General features: G+C 42.0%; 16 protein-coding genes across 16 annotated transcripts; 3 read left to right on the forward strand and 13 right to left on the reverse strand.

Annotated features, from left to right (window-relative positions):
- Positions 1-34: 34 nt before the first annotated feature.
- Positions 35-1,192, reverse strand: EAE97_000115 (uncharacterized protein; the record flags this gene model as incomplete). Its single annotated transcript, XM_038870625.1, has 1 exon — positions 35-1,192. The coding sequence occupies one exon, from the start codon at positions 1,190-1,192 to the stop codon at positions 35-37; it is 1,158 nt and encodes a 385-aa protein (XP_038737986.1).
- A 1,072-nt stretch (positions 1,193-2,264) lies between these two features.
- On the reverse strand, positions 2,265-2,881 carry EAE97_000116 (uncharacterized protein; the record flags this gene model as incomplete). Its single annotated transcript, XM_038870626.1, has 2 exons — positions 2,265-2,417; positions 2,474-2,881. The coding sequence occupies 2 exons, from the start codon at positions 2,879-2,881 to the stop codon at positions 2,265-2,267; spliced, it is 561 nt and encodes a 186-aa protein (XP_038737987.1).
- Positions 2,882-3,183: 302 nt separating this feature from the next.
- On the reverse strand, positions 3,184-3,558 carry EAE97_000117 (uncharacterized protein; the record flags this gene model as incomplete). The annotated part of the gene is made up of 1 exon (XM_038870627.1): positions 3,184-3,558. One exon carries the CDS (start codon positions 3,556-3,558, stop codon positions 3,184-3,186), a length of 375 nt encoding a protein of 124 aa, XP_038737988.1.
- Positions 3,559-3,866: 308 nt separating this feature from the next.
- On the reverse strand, positions 3,867-4,466 carry EAE97_000118 (uncharacterized protein; the record flags this gene model as incomplete). Its single annotated transcript, XM_038870628.1, has 1 exon — positions 3,867-4,466. The coding sequence occupies one exon, from the start codon at positions 4,464-4,466 to the stop codon at positions 3,867-3,869; it is 600 nt and encodes a 199-aa protein (XP_038737989.1).
- Positions 4,467-4,754: 288 nt separating this feature from the next.
- Positions 4,755-5,225, reverse strand: EAE97_000119 (uncharacterized protein; the record flags this gene model as incomplete). Its single annotated transcript, XM_038870629.1, has 1 exon — positions 4,755-5,225. One exon carries the CDS (start codon positions 5,223-5,225, stop codon positions 4,755-4,757), a length of 471 nt encoding a protein of 156 aa, XP_038737990.1.
- Positions 5,226-5,518: 293 nt separating this feature from the next.
- Positions 5,519-6,023, reverse strand: EAE97_000120 (uncharacterized protein; the record flags this gene model as incomplete). The annotated part of the gene is made up of 2 exons (XM_038870630.1): positions 5,519-5,800; positions 5,868-6,023. 2 exons carry the CDS (start codon positions 6,021-6,023, stop codon positions 5,519-5,521), a joined length of 438 nt encoding a protein of 145 aa, XP_038737991.1.
- A 537-nt stretch (positions 6,024-6,560) lies between these two features.
- Positions 6,561-7,017, reverse strand: EAE97_000121 (uncharacterized protein; the record flags this gene model as incomplete). Its single annotated transcript, XM_038870631.1, has 2 exons — positions 6,561-6,639; positions 6,701-7,017. The coding sequence occupies 2 exons, from the start codon at positions 7,015-7,017 to the stop codon at positions 6,561-6,563; spliced, it is 396 nt and encodes a 131-aa protein (XP_038737992.1).
- A 449-nt stretch (positions 7,018-7,466) lies between these two features.
- Positions 7,467-7,850, reverse strand: EAE97_000122 (uncharacterized protein; the record flags this gene model as incomplete). Its single annotated transcript, XM_038870632.1, has 1 exon — positions 7,467-7,850. One exon carries the CDS (start codon positions 7,848-7,850, stop codon positions 7,467-7,469), a length of 384 nt encoding a protein of 127 aa, XP_038737993.1.
- Positions 7,851-8,174: 324 nt separating this feature from the next.
- Positions 8,175-8,606, reverse strand: EAE97_000123 (uncharacterized protein; the record flags this gene model as incomplete). Its single annotated transcript, XM_038870633.1, has 1 exon — positions 8,175-8,606. One exon carries the CDS (start codon positions 8,604-8,606, stop codon positions 8,175-8,177), a length of 432 nt encoding a protein of 143 aa, XP_038737994.1.
- Positions 8,607-8,884: 278 nt separating this feature from the next.
- Positions 8,885-9,660, reverse strand: EAE97_000124 (uncharacterized protein; the record flags this gene model as incomplete). The annotated part of the gene is made up of 2 exons (XM_038870634.1): positions 9,485-9,660; positions 8,885-9,399 (listed from the first exon to the last, which is right to left on the reverse strand). The coding sequence occupies exons 1-2, from the start codon at positions 9,555-9,557 to the stop codon at positions 8,885-8,887; spliced, it is 588 nt and encodes a 195-aa protein (XP_038737995.1). The 5' UTR covers positions 9,558-9,660.
- Positions 9,661-10,092: 432 nt separating this feature from the next.
- On the reverse strand, positions 10,093-10,986 carry EAE97_000125 (uncharacterized protein; the record flags this gene model as incomplete). Its single annotated transcript, XM_038870635.1, has 1 exon — positions 10,093-10,986. One exon carries the CDS (start codon positions 10,984-10,986, stop codon positions 10,093-10,095), a length of 894 nt encoding a protein of 297 aa, XP_038737996.1.
- Positions 10,987-11,540: 554 nt separating this feature from the next.
- On the reverse strand, positions 11,541-12,086 carry EAE97_000126 (uncharacterized protein; the record flags this gene model as incomplete). Its single annotated transcript, XM_038870636.1, has 1 exon — positions 11,541-12,086. The coding sequence occupies one exon, from the start codon at positions 12,084-12,086 to the stop codon at positions 11,541-11,543; it is 546 nt and encodes a 181-aa protein (XP_038737997.1).
- A 2,180-nt stretch (positions 12,087-14,266) lies between these two features.
- On the forward strand, positions 14,267-14,743 carry EAE97_000127 (uncharacterized protein; the record flags this gene model as incomplete). Its single annotated transcript, XM_038870637.1, has 2 exons — positions 14,267-14,633; positions 14,682-14,743. The coding sequence occupies 2 exons, from the start codon at positions 14,267-14,269 to the stop codon at positions 14,741-14,743; spliced, it is 429 nt and encodes a 142-aa protein (XP_038737998.1).
- A 2,688-nt stretch (positions 14,744-17,431) lies between these two features.
- EAE97_000128 (uncharacterized protein) lies at positions 17,432-18,911 on the forward strand (the record flags this gene model as incomplete). Its single annotated transcript, XM_038870638.1, has 4 exons — positions 17,432-17,507; positions 17,555-17,650; positions 17,702-17,961; positions 18,009-18,911. The coding sequence occupies 4 exons, from the start codon at positions 17,432-17,434 to the stop codon at positions 18,909-18,911; spliced, it is 1,335 nt and encodes a 444-aa protein (XP_038737999.1).
- A 377-nt stretch (positions 18,912-19,288) lies between these two features.
- On the reverse strand, positions 19,289-19,915 carry EAE97_000129 (uncharacterized protein; the record flags this gene model as incomplete). Its single annotated transcript, XM_038870639.1, has 1 exon — positions 19,289-19,915. One exon carries the CDS (start codon positions 19,913-19,915, stop codon positions 19,289-19,291), a length of 627 nt encoding a protein of 208 aa, XP_038738000.1.
- Positions 19,916-20,638: 723 nt separating this feature from the next.
- On the forward strand, positions 20,639-21,271 carry EAE97_000130 (uncharacterized protein; the record flags this gene model as incomplete). The annotated part of the gene is made up of 1 exon (XM_038870640.1): positions 20,639-21,271. One exon carries the CDS (start codon positions 20,639-20,641, stop codon positions 21,269-21,271), a length of 633 nt encoding a protein of 210 aa, XP_038738001.1.
- Positions 21,272-23,775: the final 2,504 nt, after the last annotated feature.

A 23,775-nucleotide genomic window follows, 5' to 3' on the forward strand; every position in this document is an offset into this window, starting at 1 on the left:
TTTTCACGGCAGATATTCTCAAATTGTTATAGATCTATGCAGGTAGGGAAGAGAGATCGAACAACGCAAGCCCGGGGGTGATCGAAGATTTGGCACGCATCTTGTACGAATGATACGCTTCGGCGAAATTGTGATCATCCACTCGCCCAAACGCCTCCGCTGGAAACAACCACATGCCAATCGCCGTCATATCATCCCGGTCTACCATCACATTGCTCTCTCGAAACGATGATTCATCAAATTTGCTCTCGCTGAGTGGGTGCATCAAGTTGACCCAGTAATTGATGGCTCTCTCCCACTCGTCCTTTTCCATTTGTCGATTCGACTCAACCAATTGGCGTACATTGAGCTCTACCCTTGGAGGTTGGGTCATATGTCCCGTTATTCCCGCCGGAGCTAACTCGGAAAACACGCAAGCAAAGACACGAAAAGGTAGGGTATGTCTCACACCTAGGGCTTCCTCAATTGCCTTCCAACTGTGGTGATATCGGCGCGGATCCTTAAAAAATGGCATGTTACTGATGTCCGGCTCTATAGGTCTGGGGTCATTCTCGATCCACTCGAAGTTGAGATATGATATGCCCAACCTATCCAAGGGAGGCAGCATCGGTAAAGTCTCCATCCACTGGGGCATTCCAACTGGCCGATCGAGTATTCCTGGACCGTAGACCCGCGTTCGAGTGTACATTTTTTGAACACACCACAACGTCCGAAGTTTTGTGCTGAGGATGTCAGTGAGAGATGCTTGGGCGATGGGATGGCTTAAGGCAATCTTTCCTGCACCTCCAGCGCTCGTGATATCAATAAGCCTACTCGACCCACAGTTTCCAGCCTCTCCTGTAAAGGGCTGTTTGTCTGGAAACAAAGTATCTCCAAGTATAGCTAAGTGCTTGAGGCCTAGGTCTCTTGGATCGTATGCTTTGATATCATGGAGGATAGCAGCAAGCATGTTGATATCGCGGATATCATGACCAGGGTGGAAAAAGAGAACATCATGGTCAGGATTAACTCGGATGTGGCGGTGATTTGCGAGAGGTAGACGAAGACGAAAGTAGTCTAGCGCCACCCATCTAGACTCTTTGGAGGTCAAGAAGATTGTATTGTTCATCTGATTCGCGGCGGACTCATTGATTGCGAGTTCATAGTAGCCACCGCTCACGATATTGCCCATAGAATTGCGAGTAGTGTACATTTGAGACTGAATGTGCTAGATTTCAGTCTGATCAAGAGTCGTGAGATGGATGTGAATTGAGATGAAGCGGGGTCGTGGTTGAAGTGCCATTAGCCAAATACGTAGACGGATCTCTTTGGGAAGAATGGGAAATTGATAAAAAGACGTGATTCCAATGTGAGGTTCATTCTGCTTCGATGATACGAAGTGTAGATCGTTGACTAAAGTAGTCATTTTTGCCCTCCCCAAGTGGTTGGCTTCTTTGTTCAAACGTTTGTGGATGGTAGACCTACTTGTAGGGTAAAGTCCTGCTATTTGCGCCGCAAGATACAAGATTAATAATAGTTAGCATATATCATTGAGAAAGTCGGGATCAAGATATCTGTTTCCTCTTCTAGGCTGTGCTGAGGTGGCTTCATTGAATGTCCAACAGTTATTTTTGTTTCAGGATCAGTCAGCCAGTCAAGAGTGTTGACTTCCACGGGAACATTATGGGGCAATAAGCCCACATTATCTGTACCCTCAGAGAGGAGTAGTAGGCTGAAAGCACCGGGGCAAAAAGATAGAACAATCATTTTGAGTCAAATTGTCACATGATCTATGATATGGAAGAGATCACGTGATAATCTAAGGATTTATCCGGATTTGACCAGGGTTTCTGACTTCCTACGGTAGCCTGTTAATGTCATCATCACCAACCGCAATTTCTCCTTTTCTTGATGGTAGGTGGGAATTCTTTCGACTCATTTGTTCAGGAGACGGCGATTGCTTGAAGCCAGATTACCAACACCACCATATCACTTACCTAAATGATCATAAAATCCATAAAGACAGTATGAAGAGCTAGGCTGTTCAGCTGTTATGGGTCTGCAGATAATGCCAGAGGAAAATGAATCCTCGAAATGACAACTCACATTTCACGGGTAGCCACTAATTCATCCGCATAATTATAGATAGTTCGATTCCCATGGTAACGAGCTATGGACATGAACAAACACATTCAGCCCACTGCATCATCCAAGCCTAATCAAACTTGCAAACAGAACAAAATGCGCTTTCCTTTTCCCAAACCTTGTTCTCGAACCATAGCTGATCATGCTTCCACATCTTCATCGAAATCCGATCCCAAATCAACAGCAGTCTCCCCTCTCGCAACAGTTTCCTGAGTTAACTCGGTTTCTTGAGTTTCCCCATATTCACCTGATTCCTCATTCTCGATGTCATCTCCCTCATCGCTCGTACCTGCCTAAAAGAGGAATGTCAGTAGGTATAGTAAGAAATAGCCAGAGAAAGTGTACTCACATCCTTGATCGGAGACTTGGCTTTTGCTTTTCTACCTGGGAGACTTCGTGCTGGTGTCTCGGGGGCAATCTTGTTCTCCTTCTCCTCGTAGTTATCGAATCCTAGTTCGTCGTCGTCATCACTGTCAAGTTTCAAACGCTTTTGCTTCTTCAAGGGGCTGCCTTTGAGAGCTTTGCTTTTCGTCGGAGATTGTCTTTTTCTCGGTGTTGCTGGTGGCGAGGAGTTCGCACTCCTGTTTTGTTCTTGGTTGAAGTCAGGCAACGTCTTTTTGAATCGCTGCCATCGCATTTGTGCAGCTGACTTGGTGGGAACGCTGAGATCCTTTGCAACTCTGTCCCAATCGATGTGACTAATATTGGCCTGCCTAAGAATGGAAACTAATAACTTCTTTTCCGCGTCGCTAGACATGACTGATCTGAAGGTACAATAGTGTCGTGAAAATCTGTATCAATGGATGTATGGTGCGAAGGGACTGATGGACAATAAATAAGAACGGATCACTGGTAATTAAGTATTTATCACTCCGCAAACTTCATATAGTCTCAAAGAAGTAAATTCTTGAGCTGAATCGTTCTCCTACTTCAAAATCTCAAGGCAGATATCGCCATCAGTTGGAAACAATAAACACCCGCTTGGACACTGGTCTCCCCATCGACCTCCTCAATATTGCTTGACAATCTGAGCTATCATTTTCCTAAGCATAAAAAGTCCTAATCGGAGTCAGCCCCCTCCTCCTCATCTTTATCCTCATCCTTGACGATCTTTCTTTTCTTTGATGAAGCCTTCTTCCCTCCGTTTGTACTTTCTGCCGCATTCCCTGTCTTTTTGCCGTTTCCCGCCTTCTGTGTAACATTCATGCAGTTCTTCATTTCATCACTGACCTCGTTCTTGGCGGATTTTTCCGCAAGAAGACCATATTTCTGCTTGTATCGTATCCAACGTTTGCTTGCAGCTTTTGCTGGATGCATAGCTTTGATTTCAAGGTCCTTTGCTAGTTGTTCGTAATCTAAAATTATCTCGGCAAGCTTGATTTGTTTGAATACGGCTGCGATAAGTCGTTGGTCTTCGGCGGATTCGGTGGACATTGTGATGGATCTTGGATTCTTTTTTTGGACACGGGACTGCTGATCAAATACATTAGTCTTGTCATGAAAAGAGAAAGTAACCAACAAAGCGTTACTGACTGGATGTGACTTTGCGCTGGATTTTCGCAACTGCGGTGGTTGCTTGGGAGATGTGATATAAAGGTAGACATGCATTTATATAGATACACAAGACAATGACTAGATTTTGTCAGAAGGGTGCTGAGATAAGGGAATCATTTCATTGCTTATTATGTTTCTCCTTGTGCATTTGCATCCGAAACCAAAGAAATATGTGTGGCTGCAGAATCTCAAGCCTCTTCTCCTGACAACAACTCATCCAGCATGTTCCCACCATCCCCAGTCTCCAGCCATCGCATATCAAACTCGAACTGGCCATTTTCCTGCTCAATCGCACCCAGCTCTTCCAATGGCTTCTTGTCTTTGTTTGTCTTCCTGCCTTTGCCAGATCCCGGTTTCGAAGTAGACGCATTCAAAGAGATGCCGATCGACTTATCGATTTTCTTGCGTTGAGTAGGTGGCTCGTTCGGTCCCTCCGTCGCGGCTGCACGCTTCCGTCCTCCATTTTTGCCCCTCTTTTTGTCATCTAATACCGCAGCTGCCTGTCCAACATCCACATCATCAACATATGTTTTGTCTCCAGCTAAATTGCCAAGTGCTGCTTTTGTCTGTTCAACTTTTACATCATCACCGGCTTTGTTGTTCTCGCCGTGCTTGAGCAGTTTTGCTTTGTATCGATGCCAGCGCACAGCAGCAGTTCCGGGCTTGATTCCCAGAAGTGCGCCTAGTTTGCTGTTGTCGACAGGCGGAAGAGGATCCCAAAGACTGAGAACGGCAATGAGCAGTTTTTCGTCGTCGCTCTTCTCAGAGGGGTTGGCTTTTGGAGGCATGATTGTGCACCTTTCGTATATCTTGTGAAGTGATGACGGTGATTATTTGTTGGTTCTGTGTTATGACAATGGTGAAGATTGTTTGGAGATGTAAATTTGCGTAAAGTTGTGAAGATTGTATCAATAAAGTGCAAGCGAGTTCACAGTCAATAAATATTTATCGAATGTAAATCTGAGCTTCAGTTGATTCTTTATGCATACATGCGACTGCCTATTTAAAAACCCTACTACCGCATTCCGAGACCTAGTTTCATGTGGCTCTGAATCCCTGCAAAGATCTCAAGCCTCTCAAGCCTCGTCCGGCCAGCCCTTTTCATTGTATGGCCATCCAAAAACCCCTGACTCTGTGCTGTTAGTACCTTTCTCCGAAGCAATTGTGCTTTCGGCTGGGTCGCTTCGTGGATTATTTCTCTCTCCCTCCTGCTGTTGGACTATTTTAGCATCTACCTCCAGGCGCCCCTTATACCTCCACCAACGCATGGCTGCAGCTCCAGGGTTGATTTCGAGATCTGCACCAAGTAATTTGTAGTCGAGTCTAGGTAAGCGTTTTTCCTGATTGATAATGGCAGTAAGAAGTGCACCATCAGCGTTTGTTGTCCCTTCTCCAGTACGGAGCCTCGCTTTGAGTCGAAACAGACGCATACCTGCAGCTCCGCCATTGATACCGAGATCTTCCCCTAATTTATTTGTATCTATACGAGCAGATCGCCATTGCATGAAGACCGCGATAAGAAGCTTAATATCGTCGCTGCGTGTCATAGCGCCACTTGTTGCTGTGCTGCGGATGCGGGAATGGATGTTTAATGAATGGATGTGATAGATCTTCGTATGGTGTGGGTTGATAGCGGCTTAGGACTTTCTTGCATGGATTCATTCTCAAAGTCATTCAAATATTAAAGCAAAAGTCATTAGAGAGTCAATTTCATATGTTTCATTGATCAATTTGTCGGCCGATTATGTTGACTTCCCGAAGAATCCAGGCAGTTCCCAACTGTCTCAATGATAACCCTGAAACTCAAGTAGACTTCATTCTTTGAGAACCTGCATTATGTTTAAACCAAATCAGAGTCTTCAGGGTCATCAAATCCAGAACCTTCTCCGTTCATGACTTTCTCCTCTTTGATCTTCTTCTCCGGCTTTCTACCAGCGCCACCAGCCTTCTTGCGAGGAAAAAGGGGCTTATGTTTCTTATTAGGAGCAGCTACGTCAATGGATCCCTCAACTCCATCTTCGATAGCAGCCTCTTCCAAAACACGCTTTTTTGTTCTAGCAGAACTACAAATCTTCAAGTCGCCAAATGTGCCATCTTTTAGCATTGTAATCATACGAGCCCACTAGTAAAGAAGACATCAGTGATTGGCCATAGTAAAAGTGTAAAATTGAATGGTAGAGTAAACTTACACGAGTACGTGCGGCTGCTGCGCTGGGAAGACCGAGGTCCTCAGCGAGCTTTTCATAGTCCAACTTGGGATATGTAGCACCCGAGAGAAGTTGATTGAACACTGCAGCAAAACATTTTTCTCGATCGGTCAAGGGGTTGTCGGGCTTTGGTGGCATCCTTGTAGATTTGATTGGTTATTAGAGTGGTTATGTATCGTTGATTTTTCTTGGGTTCGAAAGAAGGTTATGTGGACGTGCAAAATTGGTCGTTGAAGGAGATCCTTGATGGCAATTCTACAAATGTGGACGGATTTTTGTGGGATTGTGCGGAAATATCGAGCCGAAAGGCGACAGGAAATCTGAAGGGTAAGAAACTTGCGAAGCGATCGATTGGGATAGCACTAGACTATTAGGAGCTAGTACCATATAGATACTCTCAAATGAATTTGCGCATCTGTGTGTGATTGGATGCTCACGATTGACGGGTGACTTTGGTTGTATTTCGTTTCTCATGACTATCACTACTAGAGAACTCCTCACTTAAGCAAGACACCATCTAACCATCTTCAATGACTGTTCAATCATGATTCATTGACTAACTCCCTGCTTACTATCCGAAGCGCATTAACCCATCATGGAATTCTTCGCAGCACACTAATTGACTGTATCCCATCATTCCGTAAAAGCCCCGCCTGCCTCACTTTCCGCATGGTCTCAGACCTCATCCTCACCGGTCTCCTCCTTGACATCTTTCTTTTGCTTGCCCTTTCCTTTTCCCGCTTTCTGGGCACCTCTGTGTACGATAAGATTAGCATGCTTCACTTGAAAGATTAGTACGGATGTTAAGAACCTACTTGACTTTCTTGGTAGGAGAAGGCGCGGACTTGTCCATATACCCCCCAACTGGTACCTCGACTACTGGTCGTTTTCTTGCCGCAGCTTCATTAGGCTCCTTCGAAGCGATTAGACCCTCCATATCTCCAAAATCTCCATCTCTGAACTTCTTCATGAGATTAGACCATCTCTGTTTGGAAGCTACTCGATCGCGAAGGCCGACGGCTTCTGCCAATCTCAAATGATCTGGTCTTGGAAGGGGTTTGTTGTCAGGAGCGCATTGTACTAGTACTGCCATGAGCATTTTGAGGTCTTCGACACTTGGACTTGCAGACATATTGAGTTGATTTGTTCTAGTTTGGTTTGCAGGTTTGTTGCCGGGTGTTATTATTGTGGGATCGAAAGAGAGGTGTGGTATTGACGGACGTGGAGTTGGAAATGAGATTGGAAATAATAAGTTAACATCTAAGATCCTGCACAGTTAATATACTGTATCTCACATATCAAAAAGTCTCACAAATAGTTCTTCGGTTTCCCATGTAGATCTCTGTGGGTCTAGATGTTTGCATTTGATACTAATTTGACTCGCCTAGCCATGCACTTACTTTTCTAAGAAAGTCCGACCATCAATGCAATTCTCCGACACCCTTGTTTTCTGTAGCCTTCCATTGCTTATTATCATGCGCAGACTCAAGCCTCGTTGTCCGGGCACCAGCCTCAATCTTTCACCCAACCGCATTCTGACCTGAAAACTCTTCCCTTCGATTCGCTTCCTGCCTTGGTGGTTCATTTTCTGATGGCGCGTTTGCCGTCACTGACTTTCGATCGTTTGGTAGGGGAGGGCTCAGAATCGTTCGCCATCGTGTCCGATTCCTCAGCTGCTCGTTTCTTGACCGGAGAATCTTCTTCGCATTGCTGGACAGCACTCTCCTTCTTCTTCTTTTTGTCTGCTTGCGGATCCCGAATCTTGAGATCTCCTTTCGCTCCCTCCTTCAGTTCGTCCGTGAGTCGTCTCCATACTCCTTGTGCAGAAGCATAACTAGGCAATCCGAGTTGTTCTGCGAGAATGGTGTAGTTGGGAGCTGGGAGAAGGTCTTTCTCGTTACTTGAGAACTGTGACATTGTAGCCATAAGAATTTTGAATTTGTGTTCTATTGGCTGGGGTGGCATGATGATGGTACTTCGCGAGGTGGAATTTGTATGGCTGGTTTGTGGTTCTCAAGGTTGGGATGAAATTACTTGAGAATTATACTATCGCAAAGGCATTTCACACAATTAAATACTTTCTGTCATATTGTCCAAGAACTTGTAAAAAAAGAATTATTCATTCCATACCCCAGAACAATCTAGCAATATAATTCCTTTTCCTCGCATATCCGCCCCTTATGCAGAGCACAGACAATCCCCTGTCAGCCACCAACCACCAATATATGCACGTCTCCTTCCAGCTTAGGCTTCAGCCCTGCACAATCTCAATCCCAGCAAGCCATTATCTCAAGCCTCATCGTCGGGACCAAAAGCAAAGATAGCATCCTCAAACGCTTTGTCCCCTTTATCGCTGATCTCCAACTTCACAACTGCCTTTCCCTGTCCTTTGTCTTTCTTTTTCATCTGGCTCGGGGGTTGGGACTCGTTGTCGTCTTCGATGGTGACCTTTCGCTTTCTACCTCTTCCACTTCCATTGCCAACTCTATTGACAGCTTTGTTTGCGTCTTTCTTGGGCGAAACGTTAGGAGTGGTAGGAGGAGGTTCAATTCCATGTCGTTGCTTCAGACCCTTCCAGCGTATTCGAAGACTCTCAACCATGGTTCTGGTGATCTCTGCAGGCTCTAGCTCGGGATGTAGAGATTGGGCGAGGACTTTGAAATCGACTCTGTCGATCTGTTGGAGGACTCCAATCATAATTTGTTTGTCGTTGTCGTTCATTGTGAGTGGTATTGGGAAGCGTTGAAGTGATTTTGTGTTTCGTGGAAAAGAATTGGTTTGGTTAAGATCTGACACTTGTTGCACAGAGGAATAGATATTAATATACTGATTGGGGTGCAATGTTAATTCTAGAAATGGATTAAATATGCAAAGATTGAACATTAGAAGAAGAAGCGTAAAGGTTTGCTTTTCGAAGCCTGCATGCATTCCATTTGTTTCCCGCGTTCCCGGCTGTTACCTAGTTGACCTGAAAAATATCTATCATATTCTCACATAGCCTACGCTTCGTCCTCGTTCTGATATCCTCCATCATCTTCATCCTTGACAGCCAAGTCTTTTATTCCCTCAACTTCCGGGCCAGCCTGTATCTCCCCATCTTCCTCTTCCTGCTCATCCTCCGCATCACTAGTCTCTTCCACAAATTTTGTAACCCTTGCTCGTCGCGAAGGCAATCTGCGTGATGGTGTGACTGGCTCTTCCATTTTGACATCGAGATCCGGAGCATTTTTGTCGTAATCCATCTCCTCGTCCTCTTCCTCGTCTATGTCTAATTCCTCTTCCTCTTCGTCACTCTCTTCCTTGATTCGACCGCGTGACTTCTTGGGGCTTCCGCGGGTGTTCTTCTTTGGACTACCTCTTACCTTTTTCGGTGAGACTAATCCGATATTCTTGCCGACTCCAGCTGCCTTCCTCGGTGTGATTGATGGTGCCCCTTTTGTAAGTTTCTGTTTGTAGCGATCCCATCTGCAGCGAGCGGCTTTGGATGTAGCGACGCCGATATATTTTGCAAGTTCTGTAGAAAGCGTGAGGTTAGCGTTTGATGGCATTAATTTGCAATGAACTATCATCTGGGAATGGTTGAGGGGAACACTGTATACCATCGTAATCAATGCGGCCAACTTCGATTTGGGTCAACACTCCCATGAGGAGCTTCTCTTCCATGGATGCCATCTTGAGGAATAAGATCGATCGTGTATTGAAATGCCTGTTTGCGATGTAAGAGGCTCAATTAGTTCAAGAAAGTGCTGAGTAAATCGATAATGCTTTTGAAAGACGAGAATCGAGATGGGCTAAGTTACCGAAGCTCTTGATCTGAGAAATTGAAATAAATGACTGATGGTGGGCATCGAGATCTTTATAGTGGTATTTTGCTGTTTCATGAATCAAGCTAGACCGGAATCGGAGAGTTTCTTTTTCTAATTTGATAGACGAGGTAGGAATATTCCAGTGGAGTAGGCGTCCTACTCGGTTTCACGGTTGTGCACCAAAAGTTTATGAAATTGCTTTCTGGCATGTATTGTGTCTGTATTCTAAGATCAAGCTTTGAAGTCCACAGCAGAGACAGATCCTAATCTAATTCTCGCAAACAAAATCTACCCCGATGCCAAACCACATACCCCATTGTCAAAAAATGAAAGATACCTACAACACCAAAACCTGGAATAGTCTCGCAGTAAAGCCGGAGTGGTGCAAATTCAACGTGTATCTAAGCTTCCCAATCTTCCTCGCCACTGTATTCGTCTACCGTTCTGCCCCTCTTCTTCATCTTGTCAGGAACTTTTGTGTAGTCGATGTCCTCAAAGCCAGACTCGAACCCCTCATCTTGGCCATATACATAATAACCTTCCCCGATATCATTACTGCCCCGCTTACTCCTCTGTCTACTTTTGATACTCTTCGTCGCACTCTTCAGAAATTTTCTCGCCGGCATCTGCATCAATTTAGCCCCCTCTTTCTCTTCATTCAAATCTCCATCTGTGTCCTCCATCTTTCTCTTGCCCGTTTTCTTAGGTGACTCTAGACCAGTTCCCTCCCTTTTAATCTCAAACTTCAGTGGCGAGCCAGGCAGATTTGACCTGGTAGCTTTGGTGTTCGCTTCGACTTTTGCAGGGCCGTTTGTTGCTTCATCGTCCTCCTTTCTGTCCCCTTTCTTATCTTTGTTTCCGGAGTTCCTTCTGTGATTCTTCTCGTTATCTCCGCCATCATCTTGACCCTGATCCTCAGCCGCTCTGTTTGGCCTGCTGATCCCAAAACTGTTCAAAAGACGAATCCATCTATGTCTGGCAGCATTTGGACCATTAACGCCCATGTCCACCGCCAAGCGTGTGAAGTCGATCCTGCCAATTTCGAGTTGCTTGAAGAGGGCGCCCATAACTAGATTATTGTTGTTGACATCGGCAAGAGTGGGACGTACCCCATCAGTTCTGGTGAAACATCTTTTGAATCGGTGGAAGCGATGCCGAGCAGCATTTTGACCATTAACACCCATATCTTTTGCTAGACGTTTGAAATTGATGGCACCATGTGCGCCAATATCGATCTGTTTAAAGAGAGCTGTAAGAACGAGAATGTTGTTTTGGGTCTCTGCGTCGGTCGACATGATTACTGCAGGTTCGAGTTGGTCGAATGCAAATGTCAAGGTTAAGGGTGTCACTTTGGCGGAGAGATGATACTGTTGAAGTTTGGATGTAGAAGAGGATGTGAGTAATTTACGAACGGCAGGTGCGAGTTGATACGTTATGGTTACCTGCAGCTAGAACCAGCTCGAGTTCAACTTGAACTTTCTTTAGATTTACCTGATCGTTTGTCTGATTGTTCTGATGCAAAATTTACTTTTTTCAAAAAAACCCCTCGATAGTTCTCGCAAAATTGTTTAATCAATGAGACAAAAGGAATATTGATAACGGATGTAGGTTCAATGGTCCCCGCATACAGGGCTACGTGCATGGATGATGACAAAATTCTATCACATTCGGAACAATGAATTACGGAGGCGTTCTCTTTGCGCCAAAGGCCACTGTTTGATTATGAGAGAAAACTGGGAGATTGGAGGTGATGCCTATCTAGAACTTTTCCCCAATATCGCTATTGCTAGCATCCTAGCTTTGTCCTTCAATCCAAACGCCCCAGCCTGTATGAAGCTTCCAGTTCTAGTCAGAAGGCTGCCTCATCATCGTCAAAACCCTCCTCGGATTCTTCTACCTTGATATTAGATTTGGCAGTGACTTCATCCTTGATACCCTTCTTGCCACGCTTGTCCTTTGTGATAGTAGTCTTCTTCTTGATAAACTTATCTTCAGAGACCTTGTTCTTGACAGAAGTCTTGTGATTACGCTTGGGTGTAACACGGAGTGCCTTAACACCCTTTCCAACCACATCCTTGCCACCAACACGCTTTCCACCGCCATCTTTTGTGATAATCTCCTGATCCTCACCACTGGCTTCTGCTTCGGTCTCCTCTGCCATGCCTGCGACAACGACTCCCTCATCCGCGGCCTTTTTTCCCTTGCGCACTCTGATTCCAAGACGGGACCAGCGCTTTTCAGTAGCTGTCTTTCTGATTCCCAAAGCTGCAGCCACGGCATCCACGCTACCAGCAACACACGCGTTGATTTGCTCTTTTGGAACGTGTTCGATGATGGCCCATAACAAGTCCAGCTCAGCTTGAGTAAACTTGGGTTGGTGAGGTTTTTCCGACATGCTTGTGGACGGTGAGTCTTTGGAGGAAGTGGGTATACGATTGATTTAAGGGGGAGGTGACGAATAGGTAGACCACAATTGACGATAATCTGAGATTCTCGATGATTCGAAGAGCCGGAAGATATCTCGATATTTGTTTTTCTTTGGAGGTGTTTTGGTGCTTGTGCAAGTAACCGATATCCCTGCTACGTGCACGACCCTACTATGTGCACACTTTTATTATTTATATAGAAAATTGAATTAAAAATTGAAAAAGCGATATTATAATTTGAAATTCAAAATTGAGATAATTGAAATAAACTTATATAATATTTTGAAATAAAAAAATTAAAAATCTCAAAAATTATAATAATAATAATGATAAATAAGATATTAATTTTTATAAAAAAAATTATTTATTTATTAATATATTTTATAATATAATTAAAAATATAAGTTTTTTTTAATGAAATTATGAAGTTCTATATATTATAATATAAGATATTTGAAAAAAACTAAAGTTTTTTATCGAAAATTTGAAATTATATTAATATTAAATTCTAATATATTTTATAAAAAATATTTTAATAATTAATTATTAATAGAATAATGAATTTATAATATTTTATTCTATTTTTAAGTTATATAATAACAATAATCTTTAAAAAAAAATATAAATATATTAAAATCTATAATTTATTAATATTAAATTTAAATAAAGATTTATAAAAACTTATTAGGAATTTGATTTAATCTAATAATAAATATAATATAAGTATTTATTAATTTTTTTAAGAAATTTCAATCTTAAACTTTTTTGTTATATAGTTTTTAATCAATTATTAAAGAATGAAACTATATTGATCAGATTTTGATTTAATAAAAAAATTTAAATTTCGAAAATTAAATTATTAATTAATATTAAATCAATTTTTATTTAAAATAATTTTTTTAAAAATGAATTAATAATATTTTGAATTGAAAAAAAAATTCTTTTTAAAGAATTTTATTTTAAAAGAATTTTTATATAATTAGAATCTTATTATATATAATAGAATTAAGATTTAGATAATTTTAAAAATAAAATTTCAAAAATAAAAGATATTTTTTAAATAATTTTCTTTTATTAATCAAAACTCTATATATTTTAATATTTAATATAATCCCTTTTTTAAAAACTTACTTTTTAAATCTTTAATATTAAATATAAAATTTAAATTCATTTAAAAAAATATTTTTAACTTTTCTAAAAATATTATAAATCATTAGAAAAATCTAAGAATCTATATTAAATTTAATTCTTTTTACTTTTTTGATTTTTTTGATTTTTTTATAATATTATTAATATCAAAAAATCTATAAAAATTTATTATAATTCTATAAATAGATTCTAATATATTATTTATTAAGAAATTATATATCAAGATTCTATATTCTCTTTATTTAATTATTCAATCAATTCTTAATTTAATAATTCGAAATCCTTATAAATTGAAATTGATAATATTAATTAATTATTGAATTAAATTTTATATTATTATAATGATTTTTAAATTTTAAATTGATTTTTGTTTTGATATAAAAAAAGTGTGCATATAGTAGGGTCGTGCACGTAGTAGGGATATCGGTTATCAGAACTTCGGCTATTTTATGAGTGGTGATCTAGCGCACAGGCCTTCTTGAGATTACAACAGCACTGGGAGTCGAGATAATACTAGATATCAGCCTTCTCGTTGAGAATTGAAGCCATTGATAAATACTCTTTAAACACTTTAGGTTCAAGGAATATCAAGAGAATTGATTCCATGCATGTCTGATGAGAAGTCTATCCAGTATAATTTTGAGCCACTGAAGCTTACAGCTGGTGGTAGATACTTTTGTCTAGAGCGCTGGTTCATGGGTGGGTGTTGCGTTTCACTATTTAGGCAACATTTCCTTCTCAACAAGGCAAAAGTCTTTTGAGGCGCGAATCTGCATGGTGTTTACTCGAATGATCATAGAAAGTTTAAGAAACTTTCTTTGGTAAGAGATGTTTCTGTTTGTGGGTGATTATAATGCTCACTACAAATAGAGAAAATTTGCCATCAAACGACTACTCTCCCAATCGCCACTTGTCAAGCATCTGGAGAACTATCCGCAAGGCAACACCATATCCAAGAAACATCAAGCTCGTATTCGACATCCTGACTTTAAACGCAAACATGCCTCCCAACCCGAGAATTGACAATAACACTCTTGTTTGGAATGCTATATCCAAGCAATTTGATATCGCAGATGAGTTCAAGGGAATCTGGAATAAGCTTGACCATGATCGCTTGATTGCAGATATGGGTGTTGCCAACAAGAATGCAGCCCACCATAGATTTAGGAGATGGATATCCTCGATGGCTGAGCAAAGCGGCCAGTTGAGCCCGGATAATGAGGATATGGGGGAAGCTGCGAAAAACGATGAACCGCCCGCGAGGGGTCGGAAGAGGGGCGTTAAACAGTCATTGAAGAACGCGATCAAGGCGGAAGGAAATGTGCCCGTATTGAACAAGAAAGTTGCAGGAAAGAAAGTGGCTACTGGTAGGAGGAAAAGGATCAAAGGATAAGAACTTGGCTGACGAGGAACAGAAACGGTAATAGCGAAAGTCGCCTTAGACACCGACGAGGATGACCTGGAAGAAAGTTATTGAGATCAAGAACTAGAAGCCCAGGGACAAATGAATTAAGGCTAGCATGACTGAATCCTAGCGAAGACTACACTGGTTGAAGGCTTAGGTCGAGGACCTAGACTACAATTATTTTATGGACTGGAACAAGAGGCTACGGGTGGGGGGTGATAGTGATAAATATTTGAAAGTCGGGGGGCACATTGCGAGTGGCTGGTATTGCAATTTGGGACCAGATTTTAGTTTCAGATTGGATCTGAAAGCTTTTCCTGTCCATCATTGAAGTTCTCCTTCATTTTCACCACTTGAATGATTCTTGAAGAGCCATGTGCAACACCTAGCCTCCGCGCCCCTCGGATGCATGTTCTTCTCCTTGTTTTTACCATGGTGCGAACACAAAAGCACAAAAAGGCTTCGAGTCATTATGTATCCGTTGTGCGATAGTACAATGATACAAGGCAAGTATGAGACACCTACAAAGCTAAACATAGTTGCATTGAGGAGATTGATTGTTGTGCTCTGCAGTGTGTACCGCTAGGATACATGGTCATGGATACACCTGATGTTCATCAAAGAACAGGTGGTAAGTTTGAATGCTTCAATGGTTGAAGGTATTCAAATTTGTCAAGTAGCACTTGCTGATACTCCCAGATAGAATTCTCCAGCAGTAGTTGTTGGTTGTTTAGTCTATAGAGGTCTTTTAGTTCTTTTGATGGTCGAGGCACGGACCAACGGAACAACATTTAGGGTGCCCGACCTTGCACTTGGCCACAAGATCAATTTTGTCTCTCTGAGGTCTTCCAACTCTCAAAATATCAACAACTACGAAAATTATGGAAACAAAACAATCACAATTCAGTCAAGAACTCTGAACAAAGTATCACAAAGAAAATTTAGATAGGAAGAATGCTATATGTATTACTTTCCGACACTGTGTTTGCTTTCCTTAGGGAACAAGTAGACGGCAACGCTTCCACTCTCTCGACTTTATGGAGCAAATTTGCCCCAAGTCCTCGCGATCTCATAAGTCAGCTTAAACTCACAGATGGTAGCAGATGCTCACACGATCAAGGAATCCGCTTTCCTTTTTGAATCAGCGTATTGTGCTTCTTCTCAAATTTCGATTGAAATACAGCTGCCACGAGTGGCACGGCTTCCTTGTATTGATCAATTACCTTACTTCTATCAGACTTCGGCTATTCATCAATTCACTCCGGGCTATCTGCTTTCCTAGACATATCGTATAAAGGGGGGAATTGATCTAGAGGAGATAGACATCTGAAGCGGGGCGTGCGGCTCAACCCTGGGCGAGGGGAATCCGAGTGCTTACACTGGGCCCGAGTTGCTGGTGTTTTATGTACGATTGGTTTGTTACTTTGGCCTTCGCTCTCATCCAGATGCATATGAAGAACTACTTATAAGTGTATGCGATACAGTGGCTATCGAGTTACTCATCGTTTAAACATTCAAAATGTCTTTGATATGGCATTGCACAGTTTTCCATGCGGCATTCGCTACAATATTTCTACTTTCTGGGGGGTTTTTCTAATTTATATTGTTCCGTTTCCAAACCAATTCCAAAAGCTTCCGTTCATGCTACCGTGGATACACACATAGACAGCGAGTGCTTGTGCAAAATTATGTTTTTCGCTTGTCTTGCATGACTCAGTATTGGGCTATTTCCGTCTACAACCCCTGCTTCCTTGATTACTCGGCCTGGAGATAGTAAGAATAGGGAATATTAAATGCTCGATAAATATCACATGTCGAATTGCGAAAAGAAGGGTTGAATAGTTGCGACTAGGAGAAGTTTATCTAGGTATCTCACGTTCACAGAAATTCAGCCAAGAGACCATGCCAGCATGATATCTATTTTCATCTCAGCATTTTACTGCATTCCTAAGAGCCAGGAGAGAGATTATCCTATGTATTCATTGGGGTCTATAGATAATGCACTTTAAGGTTTCTGAGACTTGAAGATACCATCAGGTGATGTGTACCGCTGCATGAATTACGCGTTTTGTTCTAGAATAGTAGCTGAACACTAGCTAATTACAGACTACGGAAGGTACAAGTCCGTTGCACTATTTCGGCTGATTATTCCGGTTCAATGCTACGATCTGGTGACAATTGAATTTGAACGATTCGGTACGGGCATGAAGAATTTCCTTGAACGCCGATTGGTATTCATTACCCCAGATTTTGTGGAAATCGTGCATGTGCCTTGCGGATATCGTACCGTAAAGCCTGTGGAGCTAGATGGATCGTCTAATCACTACGTCGTGAAGATCCACTCACTCAACTCCATCAATCATATCGGCGGCTTAACACGAAAGAATAAACCTTATATTAATTTAATATCAATTTAAGCAGTACTCTTCTTGTGGTCGAACAGAGGTTCTTCCGTGTAATCGAAAATAGTAACTATGATTTCATGTACCAGTGATTTTCTTCACGAGCGTTGCTTGATACGGAAGATTCGATGATTTTCCTTCAGTCACAACGTTTTCTTGAGTTGAGTATGTACCGTAATCCTCTTTTCCGGGCCGACGGGATATAATTGTTCCCTTCGCATTGCTACCGCTGTCTAGGGTGGGTCGAAGTCAGTCTTTCCCCCTACATAAATTGTCGCTCTCCTCCATTTATTCATCTTGGCTTGTATCATCCATTCCATTGTATTTCGATCAAAAGGTTTGATCAAAAGTCGTCAGGATGAAAGTCTCAGTTGCAATCATCACCTCTTGTGCGGTTGCTCTCGTCAGAGGCCAAGCTGCCGGATATGCAAAGTGTAAGTACTTATAATGACAATGCTTTATATATGCTGATGATTGATAGGTGGTGGGCAGGGTTGGACAGAAGCAACAACCTGCGTAGCAGGATATACATGTGTATATGCAAATGAATTCTACTCCCAATGCATTCCGGGATCAGGTTAGAAATCTCCCTGAGACAATCCTTGGCATCTCCTAATGTGGTACGCAGCATCCACAACTCTCACTACAAGCACCAAACCCGCCACTACATCAACTACATCAACTACCAAGCCAGGCACCACCTCAAGCACAAGCACTACAGCCGCGCCAGCGAGCACCGCTACATCCATAACTGGTTATGCTAAAACTGCAGGAACTGTTTTCCAAATCAATGGCAAGAAAACATACTTCGCAGGAACGAATTGTTATTGGTGCGGTTTCTTGACCAACAATGCAGATGTAGACTTGGTTATGTCTCATCTTGCTTCTGTAAGTGTAACAATGCCTTTTATATAACAGTGGCTAATTCGTCAAAGTCTGGTCTTAAAGTACTTCGTGTCTGGGGGTTCAATGACGTCACAACAGCACAAGGTTCTGGAAGCGTTTGGTATCAATCTTTCATAGCAGGACAGTCACCAGCGATTAACACCGGTGCCAATGGCCTTCAACGTCTTGACTATGTCGTACAATCGGCCCAGGCTCATGGAATCAGTCTCATCATCAATTTCGTCAACAACTGGAACGATTACGGCGGAATGCAAGCATATGCTACATACTACGGTATCTCCTTGACAGATTGGTACACAAACGCAGCAGCTCAAGCCCAATATAAAGCATATATTGCTGCAGTAGTAGCCCGCTACAAGACAAATACCGCAGTTTTTGCTTGGGAACTTGCCAACGAGCCTAGATGTACGGGATGTGCTACTTCAGTCATCACAAATTGGGCTACCAGCATCTCTAAATATATCAAGTCTCTCGACCCCAACCATATGGTAACAGTTGGAGACGAAGGATTCGGTCTCACTGTTGCAAACGATACTTCCTACCCATTCACTGCCGGGCCTGGTACATGGTTCACAGATCTCCTTGCTATCCCAACCATCGATTTCGCTACTATTCATCTTTACCCTGGTTCATGGGGTGAGGTTGATTCATGGGGATCCTCCTGGATCTCGAGTCATGCTAATGTAACTGCTGCTGCTGGTAAACCATTAGTATTGGAAGAATATGGTTCACCTACGCATCTCAATGAATTGCCTTGGCAAGCAACCGTTCTCGACACTGCAACTGCTGGAAGTATGTACTGGCAATACGGCGACACTCTTTCGACAGGCAAGACTTCAGATGATGGGAACACGATTTATTATGGAACAAGTGAATATACTACGGTGGTGACCAACCACGCCGCTGCATTGAACGCAAAGGCGGTTCCATAAAGTGGGAATGGAGTTCTGGGAAAAACTGAAGGAGAATGAGAAGGAAGGAGAGTAAGGTGGGGCTGTACATAGCTTTCCTAGTTGTAACAAAAATTACACACTGTCGTTACTCGCTATATCAGCCAACCGCTATCTCGCTATGTGCTACCAGTTTCTCTCTGGTTATGTCTTCGTGAACCTCGAAAAGAAAAAACTCAAGAAATCAAAACAACAAAATTCTTGTCGTGCTTTCTCTTCAAGACCTTGGTCTAGTCAAATTCCATGGACACAAGGTTATCATTTTACAAAGTAAATGCAAAGCTAGCTATAACTCTTGGACACTCCTCAGGTAATTTATCTTTCTCGTACGCTTTTTGATGGCTTATAACTGCGTACTTCTATATACCACCCACCTTCTCCTTCCTGTGTCTAACCATCATACACTCCACAAAGTCACTCTTTCCATCCACTGGAACTACTAGTCTCGCCCTCTCCTCAAACCCAAAATGCTCATAAACCTCCTTGCCCACGGGACTAGCTTCCAAATACGTCTCAACTCCGTCTTCATCCGCCCTCTCTAATCCCCATCTCATGAGTTTCCCCGCTGCTCCTTTGCCCTGAGATTCTGGCTTCGTAGCTATAAGCTCCAAATACCAATGTTTTCTCTCATCCATAATCTCTCTACGTCTTTCTATCAACGTCCCGAAAAAGTGATTCGCAATCTCTACATCACAACCATGAGGCCATTCTGGTAACTCGTTGATTGTAGCCACGGGAGCAGATGTGTCGTTCCATTTTGCGAAAGAGATGACCTCTGAAGTCGGAGAGGAAGAATCTTGAACGCAGAGGAAATGGGATGAGGGATCTTGTATTTCGGACAGGATGGAGTTGTACCACCAGGTCCATGATACGGGGGAGCGAGGGAAGCAGAGGAGAGAGATTTCGTCACTGCTGAAGGCAGAGAAGTAGATATTTGTTAGAGCTTCTGCGTCGGCAGTGGTTGTGGGACGAAGTGTGAGATTCATCGTGGAATTGAGTTTAGGGGCCAAAGATGCGGGGTAGACTTTGAACTCAGGTTATAGTATTGTCCTGTACCAAAGAAATTGTGAAAATTACGGATTTTTTGAATTGATTTAGGTGTTGTAATGAAGAATACCTTTTATTTCAAGTAAAAGCTCACAGTTTGCCTAATAGAGGGAATGTTTTGCCGTCGACCACATCGCCATCGTCGGCGTGAGTCAGCCTCTATTCTACCATGATTTGTCATCGCTAATTTTAGTCCGAACCCAGTGAACTTTTACCTTTTGTAACTTCACAAATATCTACATCTACAACTATCTCTAACAACGACAACGACTTTGAGCAACGTGTAGCTAAAGCTGTGATATAAAATTGAAACAGCAAGGTCGTAATTCCAAATCACCACACAGTGAGAGTGCGAGGCTCCACACACTCAGCTGACCTTCTGGCTCCTCTTATTCCTTATTTACCGGCAACTTATCCGAACTTATATCGGGATTTCGCCTCAACATCCAGACCATCAACAAGCATAAATTTGGCTTTCGATATATTAATCCGTTGGAGGAAAAATATACACCAAAGCTTGGGGCCACGGTTACTTTCTTCAATCTCCGTTATCCACTTTTCACCACTTTAATTTCTCGACGTTTCATCCAAGTGATTGATTCTTTTGAGCTTCTGATCTGTTCTCGTATCGTTTGTAACATTGTGAAGAAGTCAACGTCAAGATGAAAGTTCCTTTTGCGCTTGCAGCTTTGTTTCCTCTTTTTCTTTCAGCGTCAGCGAAAACAATACTTGATGTTGAACCAATATATATCGGCCATGTATTCTACCCGCCATCCATGTATTTCTTGGCATGGACACCATCCTCTCCATCCATCTCCAAAGAAGTAGCAGAATCCCCAAAATCAACAACACCAGAATGGTGTCGAACAGCAATTGACGTATCAGACGCCGCCAACTTTTCTATCGCGCATCCTCAATTCACACGAGGCAATTTAACCAATTTACGGTTCCACAACTACTTTTCGGAAGATGCATATATCGAAAGAAATGGAGAGCGATGGGGAGAATGTTATATCACACCTGAGAGCCGAGATATTGGAGGATGTACTACTGGAGATCGATGGTTTGGATGGGGAAAACGGACGTGGAGTTGTTGGCCTGTGATTGAGGATGTGCCACATCATCAAATTATGGGAGAAGCAGAGGTAGAAATTGGGACAATGATGAGTTTGAGTGTTGGTAGTGGGTATACTGGAGCGATGGAACGGTCTACATTGGCTCAAGAAACTGGAAGACCGATGGGTAGTGAAGTCAAGGCAGCATTTACGGCGGTTATGACGGGGTCCAATTATTGAATGAAAGGTTTTTGTTTATCATGATCATTGTTGCACGTCTTGCTGCGCTCCACTTTCTCTCTTTTTTAACTTTGTCGATGAAGCAACAGCTGAAGTGTAATTATATGCTAATCGTTTCTCCAAAGTCAATGCTGCTCCCTCAACCAGACAATTCCCCACGCTGAAAGTCTACCAGATAGAATCTGCCATAATCAGGGCCAAATCTACGTGGATTGGCATGTGTACCCCGTCAAAATATTTCCTCTTTTCTCCAGTTTTCCTCCCGTTTACAGCCCTCAAAATCCAATTATTTAAGACCCAGTTCCGCTCCCTCCTTTGTTTTTCTTCCATCTTTAAAAACGCTACCTTTCTTCCTGTGGTAATTAATGGACAACTTCCTTTTCTCACCTGATTCAATGGAAGAGTTAGAAGGTTTGTAACCAATATATCCACACTGGGATAATCAGCACTTATGGGCCTCAAAATATTGTTATGGAGTATATCATGTTGTCGTTCAGCGTCTATTCCGAACATCATAGTTATTGAAAGTATGAGTAGTTTGACAAGAAAGGCAAATGAGAAAGATACAATAACATCGGAGAACACTATGGCAGTAAAATAGACCTATTGTGTTACCACCATAGTTCAACTAGCAATCTTGCATTTCAATCTGATCTCTAACCAAAATTCGTTAAGTTATCATCGTCCCGAAAGACTAGCCTTATCATTCATATGTCATTTTGTCCTGCAGCGCAAAATTTTGTTGGTTTCTGTATTCCAAATCAAGGATTCATCATATATCTCTCAAGTGAGACACTAGTCTATCTTGAGCTAGATTGATTTGATACAACTTCGAGTAAATTTGTTCTTCAACAAATATACCAACTGCTGCGCAAATTAATCCTCCCTAATATTCTGTTCTCGAGGCACCGGGGAAATTCTTTAAAATAAGTGATAGGAACTCACTGGAAATAACAAGCAACTATCATCCAGCGAACGCAGATTGACTAGGATCCAGAAATGATATCGTTATTTGTTTTACCGTCAAGCACTTCCACTTTCTCAAATCTCGAGAGATGAATGTCCGAGTTCGCGGAGAAAAATGTATTGTAAATTACTGTCGTTGTCATGAAATGGAAATGGAATGATAAAAGAATCCCATAAGCGACAACAGCAACAACCACCACCAGTTATCATACTATCACGGTACCAGGAATAACCTAACATAATCTAGCACAAGTGGAGCTTTTGGCGAGACACTGGACCCGTCAAGTATATTCATCATCTCTTTTTGTTGGTATCAACTTGGTTGATAAGTGTAAGTACTTAGTTCTATGGTGGTTGTATTGTTCTTGATCATTATTATCTATGGGAAGCTAGTGCTTAATATAGGGAAGCGCTAGCGCGACGCTAGCTAATACAGTGCCCTCTTTGATCACATGATCGATGACCCGACACTTTTCTTCACTCAAGGCAACAGATGAGCTTTTCCCTTAAACTATAGCTAGTCTCTCTGAGGTCTCTATTATAGTGGAAATGTTGGATAGTTATATATAGGTATCAATATGATTATTGGAATTATTGGCAGACATTCGCTCAAAGCCATCAATGCAAAGCCACACGTATTCCATCAACTCGATTTGTCCAAATTCTGTTTATAATTAGATCATTAATTTTGCATGGACCTGTCGTCCTTCATTCACCCTATCTTCTGTCTTGATGGAGGCGCTCTTCTCTTTTCTTCATGGCTATACAATGGACGAAAATATCTCAGCGAGAAGTTAGGTGTTTCGGATTTTCCGTGCTACAAAACCATCGAGTTTCGAGTTCCAGAGGGTACCTCGTTTTCACCAAGTTTCCATTACTTGCCTCTGAGTGATAACTATAGAGAGGGGTGATTGACATGGCAAGCGTAACAATGTATGAGATCGATGACAGTAATTATACCTTGGCGGTGGAAATTCCATAGAATATGAATACTGAACAACAATCACAATAGAACGATGATCTTTCAGTATTCTTGTTAAACCACGGTTCTCAAAGACAAGTGGAACAGAATATTAGATCTCCACGCTTTGCATCCATATTAAGACCCTCTCAAAATAGCCACCCTGCATCGACATGCAAATTGCCACGAGAAAAACGATACAGAAAATACACCGCCTGGAGATGTTTATATAGCCTGTGGCAGATCTGTTGATGGGTATCAGTATTGATTTCTGCGGAGAGTGGCAGTATTCACTCAAAATTACATGATCTGTAGAGTGTCTTCAGGAGTTACACCCATGTTCATAGACTGTATGATAATTTTCTGGTTATCCATCACCTTCCGTCTTTGATCAAAAGGTCGAGTGCTCCTTCCACAACCATAATATTCATACCAACTTCCAGATTAAAATTATTCACATCCAATCATCCCATTAACATACCGAATACGAACGTCCATCAAACAAATTCAATAGGAGATATAGTTCAGTGGTAGAACACACACCTCTCAGTGTGATTCCGAAGATTGAAAAGATTTA

This window comes from Botrytis byssoidea, assembly GCF_014898295.1.
Source record: "Botrytis byssoidea strain MUCL 94 chromosome Unknown BBYS_001, whole genome shotgun sequence".
Classification (NCBI taxonomy): domain Eukaryota; kingdom Fungi; phylum Ascomycota; class Leotiomycetes; order Helotiales; family Sclerotiniaceae; genus Botrytis; species Botrytis byssoidea.